Source organism: Mirounga leonina, unplaced genomic scaffold (genome assembly GCF_011800145.1).
Source record: "Mirounga leonina isolate KUSES-001 unplaced genomic scaffold, KU_Mleo_1.0 Mir_127, whole genome shotgun sequence".
Lineage (NCBI taxonomy): Eukaryota > Metazoa > Chordata > Mammalia > Carnivora > Phocidae > Mirounga > Mirounga leonina.
Window position 1 is genome coordinate 60,865,341 of NW_023270316.1, and position 25,805 is coordinate 60,891,145.

Genomic DNA, 25,805 nt, shown 5'->3' on the forward strand with positions numbered 1-25,805 from the left:
ATAGAATCACAGAAATACAGTAGCAAGATATCTATATTTTAGACTATTTGCCAGTGTCCAAATGAAATTTTAGAGATAAATCTGATTGTCACTTCTGTTGCTTAAAGGCCTCCCAAAATTCCCCATCCTAATCAAAATGAAAACCACCAAGAACCACAAGTCCCTTCCCAATCTGTCCTTTGCCTACCTCTTCAATATCACCCACATCTTTCCCTCTCTTGCCCTATGTGACTAAGCACACTGGCCTTCTTTCATTAATCTTGAAAAATTCCATAGCTTTGCAAAACGAGCAATTTCACTTTGTAGTTGATTTGCATTGTATTTGTACTGTACTGTCAAATATGTATAAAAATGCAGTCATCAGCTGGAGACTTGACGAAGGAGTTGATCCTTGGAAGGGGAGAATCAATGCTCATGTTTAATGGAGATGGATATTTGAGTGGGTTTTATAAGCAGTCATTTGAGAAGTAAACATTTCTAGGTTATGATGACTCTTACTCTCCTGCACACCTTCAAACTTCAGGAATTCAGATAATGAATGTTGAGATAATGAGGATGCTCTTTCAGTAGCTGTGTGACCATGGATCCCAGACATGTAAAGGTGAAAGCCTAACCTCACAGAGAAATGCAACATGGCTGGGAAAGTTACAAATGCTGTGTTCTGGTGCTGATTCTGCCATGAAATGAGCTGTGAGGCCTTCAGCAAGCCATTCAACCTTTCCCTGACTCATTTTATTTGTATGAAAAGGAAGAAAATGGAATTCATCATTATTATTCTCATCTCCCCAGGGATTCTTTTTATTAACCCCACCCCCTCATTTTCATAATATATTGAGAAATTTTGTCCACTAAAAATTATTTGTTAGTAATGTATTTATTACTTTATTTATAAAGTCTTACTATTTAAGTTATTTAAACATTTATTTATTTATGTTACTATGTTCACAGTTCATTATTATCATGTTCATATTCATTATTAATTTATCAAGGATATATATATAGCTTCCAATTTTCCTTAGCATTAAGTAATCAACTGACCTTGGTTGAGTTGATATAATACCACCCAAAGCAAAGAAACTTCGTATTTTAATTTTTCTGGATGGCTTGACCTTGTTTAATCCCTAAGAATTACGAGGCTGCAGGATGGGAGTCTCTGGTCCCCGCTGACAATAAGTTTCCCTACAAGTCCTGGAGTCAGTAGTATGTATAGGACTGCCTGGTGCAGTGATTTTTTTTAGAAGGCACCTCACAGAGCCCCGGGGCTCAGCAGAGAGGCTCAGAGCAGAAACAAGGGTAGGGAAGGAGAAGGCGAAGCAGGAGGTCTTAGGGCCTCCAAACCTATTTTATCCAGAGTAGCTCCACTTTTTTCTGTTACATGTGGGGTTCTAAGACTTTGTTTGAAGAAAGGATTTAAACTATTAAAAAATAATTTTGAGGGGTGCCTGGGTGGTTCAGATGGTTAAGCATCTGCCTTCGGCTCAGGTCATGATCCCAGGGTTCTGGGATCGAGCCCCACATCAGGCTCCTGGCTCAGCAGGGAGCCTGCTTCTCCTTCTCCCTCTGCCTCTCTCCCTGCTCATGCGCTCTCTCTCTCTGTATCTCTATGTCTCAAGTGAATAAATAAAAATCTAAAAAAAAAAAAATAATAATTTTGAAAAAATCTGACAATTGAACTTTATTGCATCGATGAGGATACTGAAGCCTAGAAAATGTAGATAAAAGTTGCCCAAGGTTACAGAGCTAATTAATGGGCAAAATATTCATTCGGTCAATCCGCAGGTATTTATTGAACACTGTGGAAATAAAAATTATAAATATGATATTTTGATTCAGTCTTGGTCTCAAAACAACCTGTGGGTCATCACAGTGTTTGATCAGAAGCATCAGGATGAGAGAATCTTATTTTCATAAACTGATGGAGACGTGACATCTCATGTATTATTGCATGTTACTCCTGCTCAGTAATACAGTAAGACAAGAAGGGCAGGCAGATATGTGCATTCTGGCGACCGAAGGAGAGCAGTGAAGAAAGAGCCCTCTTAGGGGCGTCTGGCTGGCTCAGTCAGTTAAGCAACTGCCTTCGGCTTAGGTCATGGTCCCAGGGTCCTGTGATGGAGCCCTGCATTGGGCGCTCTGCTCAGCAGGAGCCTGCTTCCCCCTCTCTGCCCCCCCCCCCCGGCTTGTGCTCTCTCTTTCTTACCCTCTCTGTCAAATAAATAAATAAAATCTTAAAAAAAAAAAAGCCCTCTTAGGAGACAGGCCAGGTAGGGTAAAGGTCTTATTTCAATTTGTATCTATGGGGGCTCTGTGCCTGATTGGCACGCTATTGCTCTCTTTGGGGGTTTATACAGGAGGAGTCAAGAGCCCTGCCCCCGCAAGATTACCTGTAAGGTTTTTGTTTTATTTCCCAGATAAACATGTGATTACCACTAAGCTTGGAAGAAACCTGAGACTATGGAAAATGTGTTAATTTAATCTATAAAACACATTTGTAAAGTTCAGCTGGTTGACTATGTCCAATGTAAACGAATTCACTGGCCTTAGGATAACTTACCTATGACTGGGTATTGGGTATGTTCTCTTTTTAGTCCAAAAGCCACAGACAGTCTGGTTCTAGCTTTCTCCTTGCAGACTCTTTGAAATAAAGGGTGTCTTCAGTAGATTCGAATCCAAACATAACACAAAGCCTCATTCTTAGCACCAATAAAGAGCCAGGCATTCTTCCTGGCATTGAGGATACAGCAATGAACATGTGGGAAAAGTTTCCTGCGTCCTTGGACCAGAACGGGTTCTCTTGATGATTCCAGGTCCAGTGCTGTTTCTGCTACACTGTGCAAAGTTGAGGATTCATTCTACTGTTTTGCAAATCCTTGTCATAACAGAGTATGCTTAGATCTCCTCCACATTATTTATTCATTTATTTAACAAATATTTATTGAATGGCTTCTATTACCAGATTCTCTATGCTAAGTGCTGGGCATCCTGATATGAATCAGTTTTTTTTTTTTTTTTTAAGATTCCATTCATTTATCTGACACAGAGAGAGAGAGAGAGAGATCACGAGCAGGGATGAGGGGCAGAGGGAGAGGGAGAAGCAGGCTCCCTGATGAGCAGGGAGCTCGATGCGATGTGGGGCTCGATCCCAGGACTCCGGGATCACGACCGGGGCCAAAGGCAGATGCTTAGCCCACTGAGCCACCCTGGCACCCCTGAACTGGTTCTCAAGGTGCTCACAGACCTATGGGAACTTAGACTCGTAAACAAATTTCAAAGCAGCATAATAAGTACACCAGCGGGAGAGAAACAAGGTACAGATTCACTACGAACAGCAACGGATTAACTCCCTCCGCATGATATCCAAACTGGGATTTGAAAGGTTAATAGAAGCTTCCCGGCAGACCAAGGATGGCAGGGATGGGAATGGCATAGAGAAAGGTGCAGAGACAAGAGAACACGCATATCCGGAGAACTGTGTGCTGTTTGGAACCGAAGGAGTCTGAAGTACAAAGTAGAAAAGAGGCAGGAAATTGATAGAGTCTGTATCTAATGGCCTCTGCTTTCTCTGTGAGTTAGGAGAGGCAACATTTTTTGAGAATGAAGAAGGCAGAGGCTGGGGAGGGAGTTTGAAAGGAGGCTTAAAAGAGGTGCTGAGGGCACCTGGGTGGCTCAGTTGGTTGGGCGACTGCCTTCGGCTCAGGTCATGATCCTGGAGTCCCGGAATCGAGTCCCGCATCGGGCTCCCTGCTCAGCGGGGAGTCTGCCTCTCTCTCTGACCCTCCCCACATTCAGGTCATCCTTCTGTTGGCTTCCAGAGTCTCATTAGAGGTAGAATAAGGATGTGGAGGACAGGTTTGTAAACTTAAGTGTTACCTTCCCCATTCTTCCTTTTTATTCTTCTTCCACATCTAATCAGTATGTGGTTGAGATAGAGAATGCTCTCTATCTCATTCTCTCTCTCAAATAAATAAATAAAATCTTAAAAAAAAAAAAGAGGTGCTGAATTGTTTATAAAATAGAACGGATTGGGGGGAAATCCCCCTCAGGCCCATTAAGAGGGGACTGTCTTGCTAGATCATAGTTCACCCATGTGGTTGGAATACCATGCAGCCGGGGGAAAAAAGGTATGTACTGATATGTACTGATTGGAAAAAATCTATAAGATAAATCATTTAGTGAATAAAAAGCAAGAGGCAGAACTATGTGTACTAATTTAACTTTCGTGTAAAAAGGCAGTAGGAAACTTAACAATATGTCCTTATATGCATAAAATATCTCTGGAAGAATGCATAAGAAAGCAATAGCTTTGGTCACCCATGGGGAGAAGATGGATGGGGAGGGTGCAGGGTGGTGGGGGGGGACACTTTGCACTGTATACTTTTGAATTCTGAATCTCAGTAATGGATTATTTACTCAAAAATAAATTAAAAGTGAAATCCTTAAAATCATTTTAGAAAATAAAGAAGAAAAATTTCTGAGGGCCATGGAAGAGAAAACTAAATTTTGGCCTCATGGCTGTGTCCCTCTGGAAACTTAGGCTTAGGCCTAACTTGGGGAACTGCAAAGGGAAATAATCATTTTCATTGTGGTTTCTATTCGGGCAAGGTGAGTTGGTTAAGTCATGGGAATCAGCTTGAAAGGATCTACAGAAAACCCTAACCAAGGCTGCTGGCCTGGCCTCTTGTACTCAGGGTCTCCAACCATAGCTCCTTCAGCGTACTAGCAACATTGCTTTAGTTACATCAAAGTAGCACCTCAAAAGGATTCTAATTCCTTTATTGCACCGGTTGGTGCAAAACCCTATTGGTACAAAGTAAGTTAAAACAGAACTCTGATCTTCAGGAGCTAGAAGTTAAAAGGACACTATATATTACTTAGTACATAAATAATGAACAAGACTGACTTTTGTGTGTGGATTGTCAAATCACGTTATCTTACACATACACTTTTTATTTTATTTTTATTTTATTTTTTTGAAATATCTTATTTATTTACTTGACAGAGCCACAGCGAGAGAGGGAACACAAGCAGGGGGAGTGGGAGAGGGAGAAGCAGGCTCTCTGCTGAGAAGGGAGCCTGATGTGGGGCTCGATCCCAGGACCCTGGGATCATGACCTGAGCCGAAGGCAGACGCTTAACGACTGAGCCATCCAGGCGCCCCTGGACATACACTTTTTAAAAAAGATTTATTTATGTATTTGAGAGAGAGAGAGAGCTAGCACATGAGTGGGGGGAGGGGCAGGGAGAGAGGGAGAAGGATAAGCAGACTCTCTGTTGAGCACGGAGCGACATGGGGCTCAATCCCAAGATCCCAAGATCATGACCTGAGCTAAAATCAAGAGTCGGACAGTCTACTGATTGAGCCACCCAGACGCCCCTTACAGACATACCCTTTTATCTCTAACCAAGTTATAAAGAAAAGTCCTGGTTATTCAGCAGCAAGCCTGTGGAGTACCGTTTTCGTGCCAGACGATGTCAGGCAGTGGTGATACAAGGATGGCAAACCATAGTCCTTGGGGTCTGGGACCACACAAGGTAGTGAAGGAGAGAGACAGAATGACCACTTTAGAACAAAACGTGGTATGTTCTACCAGAGAGGCCTGAGTAGAATTCTGTGGGAGCCCAGAAGAAGGAGTGAGTAACACTGCCTGGAAGGAGTTAGGAAGGCCTTTGTCAAGGATAAAAGAGGCAAATGAGTTGAAGTTGAGGGAGGATGAGAAGGACATTTCAGGTGAAGAGAAAACAGTGCGCTGAGGCGGCAACGCTCAGAACAACAGGATGTGCTCTTGGGACACTAAGCAGCATGATCTGAGTATGGCGTCAGGTGCTTCTCAGGGAGTGGCAAGCATGAGGGCTGGAAAGGCAGGTTCAAACAGGGTTATGAAGTGCCTTATGTGCCAGGCTAACGAGTTTAGACTTTGTCATGTCAGTAAAATACCTTGTTCTCAGTCCGACACGCTGAGAGATTGGTATTTTGCCATTAACGTCTAACCCTCTTTCATTCAGGTCATCCTTCTGTTGGCTTCCAGAGTCTCATTAGAGGTAGAATAAGGATGTGGAGGACAGGTTTGTAAACTTAAGTGTTACCTTCCCCATTCTTCCTTTTTATTCTTCTTCCACATCTAATCAGTATCAAAGTCTGTCACTTATTCTGTCATTTTCTTTGTGTCTTCTTAGGTCAACTATTTAGTAAGTGTTTAGCCATGACCAGTACTGGGCTAAGGGCCTTATAGACATTATCTTGTTCAAGCCTCAAAATGGTCCTGTGAGGTCATGTTCTAGGCGGGGTTCCTGAAAGCAAATAGCAGGTAACTTAAACAGAAAACAAAGTAACTGGAAAGGTGTCAGGCAATTCACAGAATCTATAGGTAGAGGACCGGGTTCAGGGGAAAGCCAAGGGAAGAAGCAGAGCACAAAGTTGAGATCCTATTTTCCAGGAGGTGCCCCACCTCTGGATTCTTTTCTTTCTTTCTTTTTTTTTCTTTTTTCTTTTAAGTAGGCTCTATGCCCAATGTGAGGCTTGAACTCACACCCTGAGATCAAGAATTGCATACTCTACTGACTCAGCCAGCCAGGCATCCCCAGGTCTCTGGAGTCTAATCTCACCACAGAGAGCTCAAAGATCCTCAAACTGGCCACAAGGTCTTTGCATCACTATTCCCCAGTACAGAGAGATGAGTGAGCATCAGCTGGCCCTGCTCAGAGCACGTGCTTATGTCCTGGATGCCAGGGGGCCGGCAGAAGAACAGCTTCCCCTGTGTGTCTTCCCATTTACACTGAGATTCACTCAAATTAGGAAGGACATTGAAATACTGGACAGCAAAAACAACCACAAGTGTCCACAAGTGCATTTTGTAGATGAGGGAATAGACCTAGAGCAGGTAGGTTAGTTACCCAAGTAACCCAGCTAGTCAGTAAAGCCAGAATCGGAGCCCAGATCAGTTTGTCTGCAAAGCCCACGCTGTTATGCAACCTACTGCATCGCCTTCTCTAAACCATTCCAGCTCTATTTCACAGCCCACACACCAGTCCGGGCGCCCATCACTTCGTTTGCATTACTGCCTCCTACCTGGTCTCCCTGATTTGTGTTTTCCCATCTCAGTTCTTCTCAACATAGTTGCTAAGATAATAGTTTTTGAGTACCATCTACATCATGTCAGCCTCTTGTTCAAAAACCTGTGATTCATCCCCTTCAAGAGCCTTTCCTGACTAATATCATTCCACCCTGATCACTCTCTCAGTAATCAGTCAAATAATGTTGTTGCCGTGCCATTGCAGATGTATAATTTATACTATGCTATCGTATACTTATTAATAGTCTCTGGCTGTTACATTTACATGTGGCTTCACCAAGGTCAGAGAGCCGGTCTTCTGCTGCTTTTGTGACTCTAGTGACAGATACTAGCATCTAGTACAGTGAGTGTCTCATCGTCTTTGAATCTCAGGGTCCTCCAGAATATTTGCATTACCACCATCAATGTTATTATTGGCAGAGCACTTATCATTTGTGAATTAATTATTAGCTTCCCTGAAATTTTCCAGCTGCTTCTTACGTTTCTTGGCCACCCATACTGTGCCCTACCAAGAGTGTGTGTTAAAAACAGTTGCTGATAATGATGATCATTTCATTTCCTTTTTTGGGAAATGTTTACTTCTTTACTCCACCCTCGGATACTGTAAATTGAGGAAAGGTAAAAGGTGGTATTCTTTTTGTGGCACTGAGAGGTGAAAGGAAAGAGCATCTAGAGCATGCTTTGCCCTTTTTTGTTAGGAATAATAAAAGGATCATAAACATGAAATATAACATGCAGTTAGGGACCCTGGCTGACCAAGTTGCCAGCTTGAGGTTCCTATAGGAAAACTTCTTGCCTGGTACCTGAATTGCCTCCATAGTTAGAGGACACCTTTAGCAACTAATAGTGCCCTGGACCCTCAAAGACCTCTAGATCCCTGTAAATCAGGACCAAGAGGGCCAAGAAACAGAGTGACTCAGGAATTTCACTTTCTATTTCCTTTGCTCTGGCTCCAGTTACTTTTTTTGAGGCTCTGTCTCTTTCTTGAGGTTAGACATCAGAGGAGGTCACACCTTCACACAGAGCACATAACTTGGTGATCAGCAGATGGTGATCAATCTCCAGTAGAATTAACAAAACTCAGAATTTATTTAAAGGATATCCAAATATGCTCTGGTCATTTTATAAATGTCAAGAGTAAGGATAAAAAAAGACGGGGTTTCTGTACTCAAGGAGTTAACCATCTATCAGGGGAGACAAATCTATCAAGCAAATAATTGATGAACGATGAGTAAGGCAACATATTAAGTTTGTACTGGGTATAAGAATGGTACACAGAAGGACCTAATCCACTGTTTGGGGTGAGGGATCCTGAAAGACCTTACAGAGGATGAAATGCTTGGCCTGGAGTTGAGAGTAGAGTAAGAGTTTCCCAGATGGATGAAGTGGGGAAAGAACATTCCCGAAAGAGGGCAGAGAGCTAAACCATGGGCTGAAAGGCTTAGAGAATTGTAAGTAGTTTGGATTCTGAAGATGGTTATTCTGCATCCATTCTTTCCTTCCCTCCAAATTTTCCAGCCAAGGGTTGAGTATTATTGTCAGCATCAAGGATGGGTCTTGGTTGGTCTTAGCCAGTCAGCATAAACCATTCTTTTGTTATAGCTGGCTCTCAGAGAAGCATGACATCCAAGCCTAAGCAAATCAGCCATGGCATTCCTCAGGGATGTTAGTTCAGGGCTGGATATGTCCAATCAGAAAGAAGTCCAGGATTTTGGCTTGATGATTGGGGAAGAGATGCATTCATATGGAAGAAAAAGCATTTAAACCCAAGAGCTGCTGGTTTCTATTTTGTTACCTCAAGGAGAGGGAACCAGAAGATAAAGATGTCACATAGACCTAAGGGAATGGCAGAGAAATGGAGTCAATGACATCACCAAACTCTGACTGGTTAAGTGGATGCTGGTATTCCCTCCATTGTTTAAAAGATCAAGTAGAATTTCATGTTACTTGCAACTAAAACCATTCTACCTGATGCAGTGTTACTGGAGGTGAGTTTTGAGGGGGTAGAAAGTGGGAAATGGATCGCAGAGGTAGGCATGAGCCAGATGAATGAGTGTAGTTTCAATTCTAGAGACATGGAAAGCTCTCGAAGGTTTTAGGCTATGTTAGGGAATAACACAAGTTTTAGGAAGATTACTCTGGCAGCAATGAGAAGGATGGCTTGGAGAGAGCAAGGCTGGGGGCAGTGAGACCTGTGAGGAAGCTACACCATAGTTTTACCTTACTCAGCATTCTACTCGGGGGTACAGCTTCTAGCTTCTCTGTGCACCAACCTCAAAAGAGAATCAACTTTTTCAATACACTTAATCTGTGAACATCCGATACAGGATATAAATTCTTTAGGATTTCATACCCTGGAAGTAAAAATGTATTTCAGGAGCCCATGAAATTCTTCAGGGTTTTAATGTGGGACAACAAAGTTTGGATCATACCATTTGGGCTATCATTAATATCTTGGCCTCTTTCTCTTTCTTTTTAGGACTTTGAATGTGCTCTCTACTGCCTCTGAACTCTTTTATTTATTTTGTCAATACAGTCTTTTCTTCCTATTGCTTGAGTTTTTTTGTTTTTGCTCCCTTCCACCTCCTGAAACAGAAAGGCAGTTGAAGAAAAAGACTAATGTTGATTTGGTTGGCACAAAAGCCCTTTTCCCATGGTATCTGTTGCTGTTAAGGAAAATGAAACTGATCCTAACTAATTTTACTCAAGGGGAGGTATCTTTGGTAACAACACTTGTCCTGATCTCTTTGGCCTCCGGTATTAACTGCCAAGTAAATTGTATTGATAGGAGGACTATGGGTATACAACTCTTCTGTGATCCATTTCACCAGAACCTGTTCTGCAAAGACATTAAGATTCAATTAATCTTTCTACTCACTTGTCATTACTGAGCTCTCTCTCCATGCCTTGTACTGTGCTTGATATCAGGGTAGTTCAACAGGAGAGGAAAACTATTTCTGCTTAAAGAAGGCTTATGGTTTAGATTCTGAGGATGGGAAATGCTTTTCTTACAACCATGTCAATGAGGCCTAAGCATATACTACAACAGTTGGTTTATATGTCAGATGGCTGCATTGTGTTGATCCTTGAAGCATATAAAAAATTTGAAAGGTGTCATCAGATAGCCAGAGAGTTTCAGATATAATTCTGCCAGGACTCCAGCGGCAACATTAGAAGTTTGGTCATTAACCATGACCTTCAGTCAAGGTCTTTGAGATAAAGATGATCTCATTCTTTGTTTGCAGAATCACTTATTTTCCTCATGTGTATAATTATAGGTGGAAAATGGAACCAAAAACAGGCACATGTAGCAAAATGTGGTCTCCCCCAAAAGTTGCCACAAAATACAAAACATTCATTCCTTAGTAAAGTAATTGTAGTTGTGTATGAGACCTAGAGACTGATTCCTTCCAAATGGATTAGTCATTTTGCCTAGGTGGCAGTATATTTCACCCCTCTTCCCATCTCAGTATTTGGTAGGAGCAACATTCATTCCTCATAGGTCCCATTTAGTTCCTTCATACATTCTATTTAATATTATTCGATGCAGAAGATTTAGAGCAGAACTGACCACATCAGCAGAACCTGAGCATAGTCCTGACCTTTACTTTTTAAACCAAAACCTTCTCACACCAACTCCTCTTCACGACTTGCTCACTGTGCCCAGAGCCAGTAGCTGTCTGATGATGAAATCAAGATATAAGCCACACAGAGCTCTGTCCTTGACTTCACAAAGGTTAGATCCAGCACCTAGCTTACTCCTTGGAACACACGAGGCGCTGATTTGCTGGAAGAAAGAATGAAGACAGTGTCCGTGGAATTGTGAGTAGGCCTGAATTTCCTGAAGCTAAACCAAGGATTCTGATAGATTTAAAACCTCTGACGGGTAAACTGAGGAGTTTAGGTTTTCGTTTATGCTTTCAGTCAGCAAACATTTTTTGAGAGCTACTATGTTGTAGGAATAGTGGATTCACTTCTTGACAAAATGCACTTGGGATTCCTTGCTTTGCTCTTGGTTTTCTAAGGAGCAGACTTAATCAGTCACAGTCCTTGCCTCTCACTTGAGTTCAGTTCAGGGCCAGTGTATGGGTGGGGCTGCGGCGGGGGGGGGGGGGGGGGGGGGGGGGGGGGGGGCGGGGGGCTGAATGTTATTAGTAAAGACAAAGCAAAGAAGGAACAGAAACAAGCTGTCTTCCTCCTTCTCTCTTTTCTTTCACTGTGTCAACCTGCAGCCATTTCCCTAAGGCTGGTTTTCACTCCTACTTCATCCTACCCTGCCTTCCTAGATCCTCTGCAGAAAATTCCAGGAGAATTACTTTTCCTCTGAAATACAGAGGAGCCTAACCGGTGGGAAGGCAAAACAATACAGCCACTTGAGGAGACAGATTGACAGTTTCTTATAAAAATAAACATACTCTTACCATACAATCCAGCAATCGGGCTCTTTGGTATTTACCCCAAGGAACTAGAAACTTATGCCCACACAAAAACCGGAACACGGATATTTATAGCAGTTTTATCTATAATTGCCAAAACTTGGAAGCATACAAGATGGCCTTCAGTAGGTGAATGGATAAACAAACTATGATACATACAGACAATGGAATATTACTCAGCACTAAAAACAAATGAGCTATCAAGCCATGAAAAGACATGGAGGAAACTTAAAAGCATATTGCTAAATGAAAGAAGCCCATCTGAAAAGTCTACATACCAACTATATGTACGAGCCACATTCATTCCTCATAGGCCTCATTTAATTGCTTCATACATTCTATTTAACACTACTTGATGCAGAAGATTTAGAGCAGTGTGATTCCAACTATATGACATTCTGGAAAAGGCAAAACTATGGGGACAATAAGATCAGTGATTGCCAGGAGTTTGGGAATAGGCAGAGCACAGAGGATTTTTAGGGCAGTGGAACTATTCTATATGGTGTTATTATCACGGATACATGTCATTATACATTTGTCCAAACGCATAGAATATACACCACCAAGAGTGAACCCAAAGATAAACTATGGACTTTGGGTGGTAAAGATGTATCAGTGTAGGTTCATTGATTGTAACAAATGTCCCACTCTGGTGGGGGATGGAGATATGCAGGAGATTATGCCTATGTGGGGGCAGGGGCTATATGGAACTCTCTGTACTTTCCAGTCAATTTTACTGTGAACCTAAAACTGCTCTAAAAATATACTTAAAAATATGTAGATACAGATATATAGAGGAACCTTACTTCATACCTTTGTATACATGAAAACATATTGTTAACCCAAGCCTGCCCAGGCTAGAGAGAATGGAGAGAAAGATTAAGGGAAAAGTTTTGCCAAAGTCCTGGGCTTGCTTCTGGCACAGGTGAGGAGGGCAAAGAGCCACAGGCTGTGTTCTGTTACTTAATGGACCACACAAAAAAAGACATTGGTCTGATCAGAAACACAAGATGTTACCAGTGGTAGAGCAAGTAGCCTGGCTAGTCTCTCATGCTGGGGAAGAAAAAAGGGAAGGGGAGATGTGCTCCATGGTTGGAGGCCCAGCCCTCTGTACCACTCATCACTTTTCCTGCACCCTTCCATTGGATTCCTAGGCCTGGGATTCCCAGAAAAGACTAGAAACCAAGGGTCACCTGCTTTAGAATCACCTGAAACTTTATAAATATTCATATTCTCAGGCCAACCTCCCAGAAAACCAAATTTGGTCATTCAGGGATAAGGTCCAGGGATCTGCATTTTCAAAAACTTCCCAAGGCATTCTAATGTGCACCTAGGCTTCAGAGCCACCAAACCTCGCTGCTGAGGGAGCCCTTGTGCCTGCTGCCAGGAAGAGAAGGGGTAATTGCATACGAGGCCTTTCTCTTGGATACCAATTATTCACCTGTTGGCTTTACCATGTTGGTATTATTATCTGCCTGTTGTATATATTCTCCCAAGGATCATCCCATCCCAGAAATTAGGGCAAGGTCCAGATTCCAGTCTTTCCATTATGCTCTAATGGAAAAAAGAGTTAAATTCCAACCTGCCTCTCTTTTTTCTAGTCATTCATTTGACAAACACTTACAGCATGCCTCCTAATGTGCTAGCTTCTATTCTAGGGGCTGGGAATACAATGATGAACAGGCAGATAAGGTCCTTTCTCTCCTCCTGGTGCTTCTCTTCTACAAAAGGGAGAACTAAGAAATAAATAAGAAACAAAGATTATTTTGCGCAGAAGAGAGGACTGGAAAACAAAACAGGGTGACGTGACAGTGAGTGTTATGAAAAGGTAGGGTACATGAGAGGTGGTAGGGTAATATTCTCTAAGGAGCTCACAGTGGGGTGAAGACTGAGTGGTGAGAAGAAAACATCTAGAGGTAAACACTGCAAGGACCACCAGCAGGAAGAAGGTTGGTGTTTCTGAGATTTTTCCAAGTCGGGGCTTAGAGAGTACCGAACAGGAGGAGAGATGAGGTTGGAGAAGTATTTTATCTCAAGTGCAATGGATTCTGTAAGGCGCTTGAAAGTGAAAGTGACAAATTTTAAGCAGAGGAGTAACACGATCTGGCTTATATTTTGAAACAAAATCTTCTGGCCACTGCGATAAAAATGGATTGAAAAGGTTGGGGTTGGGCTGAATGGGGGAAGGGTTCAAGAGAAGAAGCAAGGAAAGCAGGTTACACTGGTAGTAGAGGCCAGAGCATATGGTGATTTGGACTGGGATAGAGGTGATATAAGTGGGAAAATTCAAGATCTACTTTGGAGGTAGAGCTGATAGGACTTGTTAATGGTTTGGATAAGAGTTGTGAGGAGAAGAGAAGAATCAAGGATGACTCTTAGAAACTTAGTTTTGAACCACTGAGTGAATGATGCAGTAGACTTAAAGATACTGTTTAGGAATGTTTGGAACACCTATTAAACAGTTAAGTGACAAAGTAGAGTAGCATTAGATATGAGTTTAGAGTTCAGTGGTGAGGTCAGGGGTAGAGATAAGGAGAGTGAGGAGCATAAGAATAGTATTTGACACCATTGTGGTAGGCTGAATAATGACCCCCCAAATATGTCCATGTCCTAATCCCTGGAACCCTAAAGGACCTATTGTTCATGAAAGCACTTAAAATATGTTTTTTGTAGGTCTCACACAACACCCAAGGTAAGTATTATTATTTTCCACTTAATAGATGGGGAACCTGACACTCAGAGAAGTGGAATGCCTTGTTCCATGTCCCAGAACTGGAAAATGCCTGTTTCACTGCAAGGATGGGTAAAGAGTTGCACTGTGTGCTTTGAGACAGGTCCTTTGCAGCATACTGCCTTGGCTGCCAAAAACCTGCCCTAGAAATGCATTTCTATGAGGCCTGTCATTTCTTCGCCCAGCTCTGGCCTATTATTTTTCTGACCTCCAGACCCCTTGCCAGCCCAATCACACCTCATGGCCACTCCTCAGCTAATTTGTTAGCTCTGGGAGGGCTTAGTAGGGTCATCACATAATGAACAACCCCACATGCCAGGCCAGGCACCTAACTTTCATTCAATAATCACAATAACTCTTTCCATTGTCTTTGGAGCGAGCTAGAAAGGCTGGATTACTGGGGAATGGAAAGAAGACAGGACCAGGAGCAAGGGGAGCCTGGGTTTAAGTCGGGTGGTGGGGATGGGGGGGGGTGGAGGTGGCGCATAGCCCTAACTGGGAGCTAAAGTAACCTTGGTTTGGTAATTTAGTCCTTTAAGAAAACCAGAAAGATTACACTACAGATGATTTCGAAACTCCCTCGAAGATACTTGTACAAGAGATTCTCTTCTTTCCCCATCTCTAGGGCTCCACTATTATAGGCAGCAGTCTGAACCAAGGGTGTAGTGACCGCCTGCCTGTTCAGCCCTGGGCTGCCCCTCAACTCCCTCCTTAGAGCTGAGTCTGGGCCGCGACTCAGCCAATTGCCCGGGACGCTGCCGGGATCCGAAGTGGGCGATAGGTCATTCCAGGATAAGGGAGAGGAGGCTCTGAAAAACTGCAACTCCCAGGAGCCCTTGGGGCGCCACTCGGCAGCCCGGGCATGGTGCATGCTGGGAGCAGTATATTGCCTCCTGCCGCGGCAGGCTCATTGTTAAGGCAGCTCAGGACAGGTAACCCGTGCGCATGCCCAGTCACGTCCCAACTAGTTCGGCTTCTTTCCTTCCTGCAGGATTCTTCTCTTTCCGGCCTCGCCCAGGCGCGCTTTTCCCCGCCCCACCCCCGCCCCCTTTTTAGGGATTTTGGAGGGGGCGGGACCTCTGGCAAGCGCGTTCCCAGGGGTGTTTACACGCGCGTTCATGGGAGATTAAAAAGGGAGGGGACCAAACATTGGATGTGGAAGGTGGCGAATCTAGGAGACCGCGGCTAATGGAAGGCGCATGCGTTCCGGGGGCGGCGCTGCAAGGCGTCGGGAATCACGGAGGGGCGGGGCGGAAACGGGCTAGTGAACTGACGCACGCGCATTGGGCCGCCAGCGCCCCGCCTCCTCCTTCAGGTTTCCTCTCCTCCTCCGCCACTCTTCCGGAAGTGCAGCCGCCCTCGCGCCCACCAGCGGCCACCCCCTGCGGCAGGCACCGCCCCCTCCCGGCTCCGCCCCCCAGCTCTCCGCCCCCTCCTCCGGTGGTGGCGCCGGCTTGCAGCCCGGGTCGTGGCGGTTTCGGTGCCCCAAGCCGGGAGCGCGGAGTCGTTCCCGGACCGGCGGCCAGGCTATGATCGCGGGTCCCCGGCGTCCCGCTCCGGTCACCCAGAGTCCCTGTCTCAGCTTGTGCCCGTACCCGAGCGGTCTCCTTAGCCCGGCCCCGCGGCGCGGTTGTCGGCGGCACCCCCGGCGCGCCCCCTCCTCCCGATGGCGGCGGAGATCCAGCCCAAGCCGCTGACCCGCAAGCCCATCCTGCTGCAGCGGGTCGAGGGGTCCCAGGAGGTGGTGAATATGGCCGTGATCGTGCCCAAGGAGGAGGGCGTCATCAGCGTCTCGGAGGACAGGTACGGACCGCCGCCCCTCGGCCGCGAGGAGGGGCGGGACGGGCCGGCGGTCCCGGAGCCCACGTCCCGGGCTGTGCCTCCACGTCGGCGCAAGTGTAGACATACTCCCCCAAGTTTTTATTATAATACGCATCCTGGTGGTGCTGGTGTCCAGCTGAGCTCCGCCGCCACTGCGTGGCTCTGGGAAGCGGAGACCAGACAGCGGCGTGCGCTCTGGCCTTGCCCGGGGCGGGTGGCGCAGGCCGGGCCAGGGTGGTCCTTGGACTAACTGTGCGCCGGCTACTGGCCCTTGGTCCAGCCCTAAGGACGGGAGGGGAGGAGGGTGGGGCCGCCCAGCCCTGCAGGTGTGTGCGTGGGGAGGATGCTCCGAGAGCCTTTGCTAGATAACTAAGGGTTTTGGAGTACTCTGGTACAGTTCTTAGGGCTCCAGACGGAGAGTAAATGCCACTCCCTTCTCCCAGACAGTCCCACCGAATCCAGATCTCCTGTACATCTTACACTGAACTCAATGAATATTGCAAGTTGTGAAGAGAGTATAACTTTGGGCTTCTGCCCGAAAGGAGAGGTGCCCTTCTCTTCTTTGCTCTCATTTTCTTATTTCTTCGAGCTCAAGGGGAAGCGCCTGGAACTTGCAAGGGACCACTGCTGCAAATAGCTCTCGAGTTCCTTCCCTTTGCTTGCTTCCTTTCTTTTTGCTTAATTTTGCTTAATTTGCAGAAGTGGAGCCAGTTGTTCTGCCATTAATAATTTCCCTTGTTTTTCAGACAATAGCGTTTGCACTTTAACTTAATTCATTTAATATGCAGAAATTAAGCCGATGAAGCTGATTTCCATAGGAATGATGCTTGAATATAGTAATTATGGTATTTATCTAGAATTGTTTCGATAATACCAACTAGCGTTCTAAAAAATGTAACACTATAGAGGTATATGACAAGGGGCTTTTACCTTAAAACAGTAGTTAGGTTTTCTTAATGTAAATTCAAATTATGCTGAGGTAGAGGATTTTTTCCTCTGTGACCAGTACAGTTGCGGGTAGGGGCAAAGCAGCAACGTGTTCATTACTGTCTTTATAGTCATTTCAGCACTTTGTATGCAGTGTGGCCTCAAAAAAATTTGCCTGATAGGTCTGTTCATATGATGGGTTCTTCAATATAACTAAGATGAGTATATTAATCACACGTGTTTGTCTACATCATACTCCCTACAAATGGCCAAAAGGTGCTCTATTCATTTCCTAGGTCCCATGGGGAAAATTGTAAACATAGGCCAGTGGCAAGCAGTCTACAGTGAACAGAAGAAATACATTGCTGAAATGGAGTACATGGTTTAAAAACCTTTTGAAATTCACAAAGAAGTTTATAAATGTTTAGTTTTTTTTTTTTTTTTTAAGATTTTATTTATTTGTGAGAGAGAATGAGAGACAGAGAGCATGAGAGGGAGGAGGGTCAGAGGGAGAAGCAGACTCCCTGCTGAGCAGGGAGCCCGATGCGGGACTCGATCCCAGGACTCCAGGATCATGACCTGAGCTGAAGGCAGTCACTTAACCAACTGAGCCACCCCGGCGCCCATGTTTAGTTTTTTGATAGAGGCAAAATTCCATTAAGGAGATTGCTTCTGGACCTAGAAATTTGTTACGGATTTGTTTCTAAAGGGATATATTGATGTCACTTTCCCAGTCTATAACTGCTGTAGAAGAAACTGCTGAACCTAACTGCTGTAGGAAATTCATAAATAAGTTTGTTGAGTCAAGTAAATGAAGGAGAAAGGTGGTTAAACTTAAGCTTCTTTAATACTAGTTTTGAAACTTTTTGCTTTGGTTGATGGTTTGGGAGTAGAGGTTAGTTTTCAGGGGTTTTTTGTTGTTGTTGTTGTCTTAAGAGTTCAGGGGGATTTTAGAGGTTATTTGCTCTAACTGCTTCATTTTATGGATGAGAAAATTTAGGCCAGAGAATTTACCTGCCCAAATTCAGGTAGCAGGTGGTGAAGCCAGGCTTAGCTCCTGAGTCTCCTGATTCCCCTTCTAGTATGTTTATCTTGAAGGAAGCAGCTTAAGTAGGATGCATTTCAAGGTGTTTGGAGAAGCTGAAGTAGCATATATGAAAGAAACTGAAAGATAAATCTCATTTGATTACAGGACAAAAATGTGATGTTTAGCTATATAGTAGCTTAATTTTCACTTTTCTAGTCTACAATGTAAACTAGAATTATTTTATTAAACTAGGAATTATTTTATTATAGAGTTACTGTTAAATAAATAAGGCCCACCCATAAGTCCAGAATTATTCTTTACATGTATTTTACTAATACTCGACAAATCTGTGTTTCCATGCTCACAGGTGATAATAACTTTGTTATTTAGAGCTCAGTTTTGATTATGGTTTTCATTAAAAGAGAATTGATATGTATTCTTTCAGAATCCACTGTCAATGCCATTTGACATAATGCTAAAGATATGAAGATAGAATATTGATTTTCATCAATACATACAAAGCCATTTCCATTAACTGCTTCAACTAGAAACTAATAGTTTTCATTCCTGAACTCTAAGGTTAAATCACAAATAACGTCCTATCCTGTCTGGCAGTGTCCTGGAAGTTCTTTGGAAACCTGGTTTCCCTTTTTGACCTCTGAATCCAGATAGCCTTTATCTAACCTTAGAAAACACTTAACATTTTCTATTTTAAACAATATTGTAGATACTTACGGTCCAGTCATCTTCTCCACCGCAAGGCGTCGGGAATCACATGTGTGATTTCCCACGTGTGTCTTATTATTGTAGTATCTTTAGGGCCTAGCAAAGTGCCTGACATTTGTTGTGTATCAGTGACTGATACACTTTTGTTGTTGTTCCTGAAAGCATCTTAACTATTATAGGCATTTAGTTGATATTTGTTGATTGACTTTTATGACAACCTATTAAAGCCCTGTGTGGACAAATGTGCACTTTTGGGAGGAGTGGACTGGGTGGTCTTCAGGGTGCCTTAAAACTTTGAAAGTCCATGCATTGCTTCATTCATTCCATCAACAAACATTTACATTTCTGTTGTGTTCTGAGCACTTGCGCATACTGCATTGGTGAAATGGCAAGATCCTTTCAAGATACAATTTAGTGGAGGGGGGGTAGTTTTAGAAGATAATAAAACACAACCACAACCTCCAAGATTTAGTATTGAAAAGAGAATTTTTGGATGGGGGAGAGTAGCCGGATTCCATAGCCCTTATTGTCTCCTACATTTTATCTTCTTTTGGGGGATTCTTTCACTTGGATTACCATTTTCATCCTACTGCTGCTGTTAGTAGAGGGTTGATAATATTCTAATCGTCAGGCCAAAGAGTCCATAAAAACCCTCACCCTCAGTTTATCTTAGCACAGTTAGGACAGCCTGGAACTTTGCTGGATACCAAGGAAGGAAATATAAGGGAACATAAGAAATATAAAAACAATCTGTTTTCAAAGTTCAGATTTCTGGTGCTATCATAGTACAGAACTTGTTCTGGGAACTCCCTGGCCATTTCTGAGATTGTCTTTGCTTTGCGTATAGCTAGATTCTGTCTCTAGGGGACATACCCACCTTTGGTACTTTGGGTTCCTCATGTCCTAGCTGCCTTCTGGACTGTCTTTTCTGAGTGGGTGCTATCTTAACATTCCTTGCTTAGGAGCTTCATACGAGACATCTTAGCTTGATTTTGATTAACACTGATATCTAGTCTGCAGCTTCCCAGGGGCTCCCTTGTCTTGTGATCGCCTCTTCTTCAGTGATGAAGGCCAGGAGAGACCTCTCTCCAGGTGGGACCCAACCCCATCACGTTTATATATTCTTTATATGCATATTTTAACACAAGTCATCAATCTTGGCATTCAAACAGAGAGTTTTAGTAACTCTGGGTAGTTACTAGGGGGCAATTAAAGGAAATTGTTCCTTCACCAGGAGTCTGTACCTTCACAGTGGGTAAAGGGGGGTCCGTTTGTGTCCGTGTGTGTCTTCAGCACATCTCAGTATAAGGAGATGTGCTGAAGACAGGTACAAACAACGTCCTCTGGGGTTACAGAAGAATCTCTGCTCGTGGTGGTTAGAGAAAAGGAGTGCTCCTACAGATGGGTCTTGCAGGATGACTAGGAGTTATGTGAAAAAGTGAGGGTAAAGAGCATTGTAGGTAGAGAGGGAAAAGAAAACTCTCATTCATCGAGAAGCACTAGAATGGACTGGTTAAGAGTATAGATTCAGGAGCCAGTCAGTATGAATTCAGAACTCAGCTCTGAGTGATTTGAAGAATCTGGAAAATTAGTGTCTCCAGAGGAGTGACTTTGAGTGAAACTTTCTAAAACCTCTAGGCACAAGAATTTGAAATTCTTTTCTGGATAAAAAGATCCAAGGCTGTGGTGGTGGGGTGTTGGGGAGGAGGCTCTGATGGGGGTGGGGGTGGGGGAGGAACTGTTGGGGATGAGTGTAATGGAGAAGGGAGTGTGGGGGACCTACCACCTTATATTCTAATTTAATTCAGGACCAATTTATGCAGCATAGTTAGGGTTCCCTGTAATCCCTAAGGGCAGACAGAACCCCACTCCCCCTACCCCCCAAAATGGTAAAAGAGTCAGATTTTTATCTCCAAATGAGGAGATCTGGTCCCTAGTGCCTGACACAAGGCAGTATATATTCATTGAATGAATTATGCAATGGCTGATCAATCACCAGTTTGGAATGAATTGGGCCTGAGGAGGTGGTGAGTTTCCTGGAGCAATGATAGAGCAAAGATATTTGAGATGAGTCTGAGAGAAACTTAGTAGCTTGCTTTCAACCAGGGTAAAAATACAGCAGGGGATGGGGTTGGGAAGGGACTGGGACAAGAGAAGGGTTGGATTTTTTTTTTTTTTTTTTTAATCTCTAAGGTGTTTTTTGTTTTTTGGGTTTTTTTGTTTGTTTTTGTTTTTGTTTTTTTAAATTCTGAACTACTCAATTCTAAGTGGTCATGACTACTTGACTATTTCTTGAAAAGATATGTTAAAATTTCACTTCATTTTATAAATCCTCATGCTCTTGGTTGATTTGCCATTGGTTCTTATCATTGTGAATTGCACTATCTCAGTTCTCTGAGAACCATTGTTTCACTAATATTTAGACCTTGGCTCAGTTCAGCTGAGTTCCTGGTAGTTTTATGCACCGTGTATTTTATAACATTTGCATCAAAAAAATATTTTTGAAAATGCAAATCAGGGGTTTCCCACAGTGCAAGCATTGTTCTGAAAGTTGAGGAGTTCTTAAGAGTGATGATATGAGGTCGTTAAAGTGGACAAAATTAGAACCCATCTAAACAAATTTTTGAGTGTGTCATGTCTCTATTTAATGGCATAAAATTAATAAACTTTCAACTATGCACTTGAGACTCATCACTTGGTGGTAATAATTGCTGGTTTCAAGGTCCCAAAATGGGAATTTACCCCATGTGATTGTTAAAAATTAGACCTTGATGCTGAATTCAGAGCATGAGGCAGTCTTTATGCCAGCAAATCTGTCTGGAAACAGGCTGCTTCTGTGTCTCTAAAGGTCAGAATACAGATTGACTTTTTAAGAAAAGATCACTATGGGAAAGCTTGTTTAAGGAGGCTTACTGGAGGAGGCTTAGCTCCCAGTGACCCCAGAGCTCCTGATGGTTCTGAATTTCCTACTTAATGTATGCACTTAAACCAGATTCTGTCCACGACCTCAAAGATCTTAATCAGGGTACATTTCATCTGGATATTGCAGGACAATGGAAAATTCTGACCCTCCGAAAATGAGTGATTCTTGAATTGTGAAATCCTGACCAACAATCTTATACCTCACGTATTAACTAAACTTACTTTGAAAAGAAAAATAGATAAAAATCATAGGATGTTAGTAGCTGGACGAGGAGGCTTTAGAGGGCTGATCTTTTCCAAGCAAACTAAATCAAAACTGTTAAAAAAGAAAATGCTGCTTTTCCTTGTATAGCATCTTTCCCTGTCTCTGTTTTCATGTTGAATTTGGCTTTGAGAGGGAAACATTTTCTATTTGTCACTGAGAATCATTTTGATGTCATTAAAAAGTTCACAGTTTTGGGGAAATTAAAACACTGGCATTTAGAAATCAATAAGTAAATTGTGACTTAAGATTATTTCAGGTAGTGAGCTGTTGGTATCTGTAGCAGTAGTCTAGATTATATACAATATATGCTTACCTGAAAGGAAAATGGCCATCAAGCCAAGCTTTTCTTCTTACCTACAGTATCAGAACAGAAGGAATTCAAAAGGAGATAACACTTGTTTATTTTTATTTCAATAGATCTTCCAAGGAGATGCTATAGTTAACCTAAAAAATTACCTAACACAGAAAAAACAACTTTGCTTGTGCAACTTCAAGCAGTCTCATTACTTTTTTTTTTTCTTTCTTTCTTTTTTTAAAGGGCAGGGGGCCTCCTCATCCAAATGTTGCATTTAGGCATCAGTAAAAATTAATTCAGGGGCACCTGGGTGGCTCAGTTGGTTAAGCGTTTGACTCTTGATCTCAGCTACGGTCTTGATCTCAGGGTCGTGAGTTCAAGCTCCACTTTAGGCGTGGAGCCTACTTAAGAAAAAAAGAATAAAAAAAATTAATTCAAAGGTGTAAGAAACTAGCAAATGAGACCAGGAAAGAAAACAAAGTCATCTGCCGGTTTCTTGGCAGGGTATGCTGCTTTGTGCTCTCATGTGCCTTTAATTTAAAGATTCTTGGAGGAGAACTGGGCCCGGGAGTCTGATCTCAGCTGTCCCCAGCATTGACCTTGGGCATTTCATCACTCCAAGCCTCAGTTTCTCCCATCTGCCCGAGGAGCGTGTAGGCTTTCCTAGCTGAGACTCTGGCAGTGTGGCGTGCCCACGTGGTGACTAGACAGGTGTAAACCGTCTGCAAGCACATCACCCTCAAACCTTGAGCCGAGGGAGGTGTGCAGAGGGGGAAAAGTGGCATGTCTCTGTGAGGTGGCTCTAAATGCACAGTGCTTTCTGGAGCCTTTGGAGGGCAGTGCTATTTCTTCCAGGATGAAATATTAAAGAGGCGTTTGTTCTGTATCGGTGCCTAATACTCCGTTGAACTGGATTCACTACATTCCTACTTCTGGATGAATCCTTTGGTTTCGAATAGAACAGTATAGAACAGTTTAGCTCTGGGTGGTTTGCTGGTCCCTGTGTCAGGGACTGAGTGGTCTAGAGTAATGCTTTTGACACTTCTTAGACCACCCATCATAGTGAGAAATATATTTAGCATTGCTACCCAAGACTGTTAGACTCTCACACATACACAGGTATATAACTGAAACCAAAGTTTTGTAGAATGGTATCCTTTAAATGTGACATGCTTGCAACAACAGAAGTTCTGTTGTCGTCTGTATGGTTTGACTCATGCAGGTGATTTTGTGAACCAGAGCGGGTTGAGAACGGCAGTGTGAAATACAGAGCTTCAGAGAAACTGTCCAAGGTTTGTACCCTCTTTCTCTCTGTGAGAGAGAGTTTTGGAACCCTTCCAGCCCGGAGCCAGAGAGAGCTCAGAGAAGACCAGGAGCACAGCATACTGAGCAGCTGTTTTGAGGGGCTGCATTTTGGCTTCCTGTGATGTGTTCATTTATTACTGACTTTTAGGACTCAGAAATGGTGCTTCTCATCCAAATTATGAATGTCAGCTGCTCACCTCTCTGTGAGAAAAAGCTTTTTTTTTTAGCTGGTCTTTTTCGCTTTTTACCTGTAGTGTGGAGCTATTTGGGGATTCTATGCTTTTTCCATTTGTTTTATGTTTTTTTTTTAATTTTATTTTTTTAAGCAATCTCTAAACCCAACATGGGGCTCAGACTCATCGCCCCGAGATCAGGAGCCGCAGGCTCTACCGACTGAGCCAGCCAGGAGCCCCTGTTAATACATTTTTTATCTTTTCCTCAATTTCTGAGGATCCATTTGTATTTTAAGTCACCATAACAATCCCTCTGGAGTATGTTTACGTTTTAAATAAAGATAATATAACCATAATAAGAAATAATCACTCCTAAACCTCGTAACACAATGACTGTTAGTGTTTTATATGTATTTCCTTCTAGAAGTTTTGCTAATGCAGCTTTCAAAAATAGGACTGTAATCACTACTTTTATTATTCTTGCCCCCACTTAAAAGTATGCCACAGCTATCTTGTCTTTAGCCATCATTTTTAGTGGCTGTATATTTTTCTTTTACTTCAGTTTGCACTCATATTTATGTAATGCTTGCACTGTATGTACTTGGCCCTTTATGAGCAAGACATCCTGCTCTCAAGAATGTCAGTGTGCCACATCCCAGACTTGCTCCGTGAAAGCTGGTGGTCAGAGATGTGTGTGACTACTGGCCACGGTGTTCTCCTTTGCAGTCTTCTTCCTCTTTCCGTTTGCCATGTTGTCCTGAAACGGTGTGTCCATTGTCCCCACTGGTCTCTTGGCCCTTGCTTCATTGATGTTTAATTTGTATGTTTTGGTTGGCTTCTGAATATATACTTTTAAGATTTTATCTATTTATTTGTTTTAGAGAGAGAGAGAGTGTGGGAGATGGGCAGAGAGAGAGGGAGAGAGAGAATCTCAAGTGGACTCCGTGCTGAGCGTGGAGCGTGACATGGGGCTTGATCTCACCACTCTGAGATCATGTTCCAAGCCGAAACCAAGAGTCAGACGCCCAATTGACTGAGCCACCTAGGCGTCCCTGAATATTTTCTATTGACTTGTTTACTTATTATTTTTCCTTTTGTGAATTGTCTGTTCCTGTCCTTTGTCTGTTTCTCCACTGACTGCTCCTGGTTCTTCTGTACAATTTCTTGTGCGTGTATTCCATAGATATAATAAGGATATTAACCTTTTGTCTATTGTATATCCAGATATATGTCTTATCCTCTGCTTATTTTTCACACAGAAAACATTTACTTTTGAATTGAACCATCTGTCCTTTCTTGCTAGCGAAGTTTCTTCTATCATTCCTAATTTGGGGAAGTAAATTTCTTTCCCCAGGGAGTCATTGCATATGCATGTTTTGTTTATCCTGGTTACATAATTTGGTGAAAAAGTAACCTCTTGATTTGTTTGGAATGTGTTTCGTTGGATGGTGTAAATTGAAGAGTGTAAAAGGTTTTTCTGAAATTTGCTATTGATTATTTCAACATCATTTATTGAATGGTCCTTATGCTTTCTTTTGTATATATTTGTGAAACTGCCTTTATCACAAAATTAAATTCTCGTAATCAACAGGGCCTACTGTGGGCTTCTTTTAATACTGGTTCTACACTTTCAGTTATTGTAACTAATGAGTTGTTCTTGACAGCATCCCATTATTTGTCTCTGATAATAGCCTGAGTCTCTCTGGCCAGGTTGGTGAGTTAATAGGACTGGCGTCATTTGGCTCCAGATGACTGGCTCTTTCCCAAACTTTAGGATTTCAGAGTTTCAGTTTCCACATCTGTAAATTGGGCATAACGAGTCCTCCTGGAGTTGTTGGGAGGTTTAGATGAGCTACATTCCTGCAGCACTTGGCTTTGTACTGGGAGTATAGATGGTGTTTGCTGAGTGAAGGGGAGTTGTATTTTTTATGATACCACTCATGCCTCTGAGTAGGTAAGCTTTTCCTGTTGCTATGGTTCCATTAAGGCTTGACTATTTTAAGAGTCACCTTGGCTACACAAAGGCAGGGCTATTGAGTTTTTGTTTGTGTGTGTTCATAGAGTTCTGAGCCCTTGTTTCTCTTCTCTAGATATAGAAGGGTAATGT

General features: G+C 43.0%; 1 protein-coding gene across 1 annotated transcript in view; it reads left to right on the forward strand.

The window, feature by feature from the left end:
- The first annotated feature begins 15,674 nt into the window (after positions 1 to 15,674).
- Positions 15,675 to 25,805, forward strand: part of WDFY2 (WD repeat and FYVE domain containing 2) — a 170,146-nt gene continuing 160,015 nt past the window's right edge. Inside the window, exon 1 of the mRNA XM_035003461.1 lies at positions 15,675 to 16,040. Within this exon, the coding sequence (XP_034859352.1) occupies positions 15,904 to 16,040 (137 nt within the window). The 5' untranslated portion in view covers positions 15,675 to 15,903. The remainder of the gene's footprint in view (positions 16,041 to 25,805) is intronic.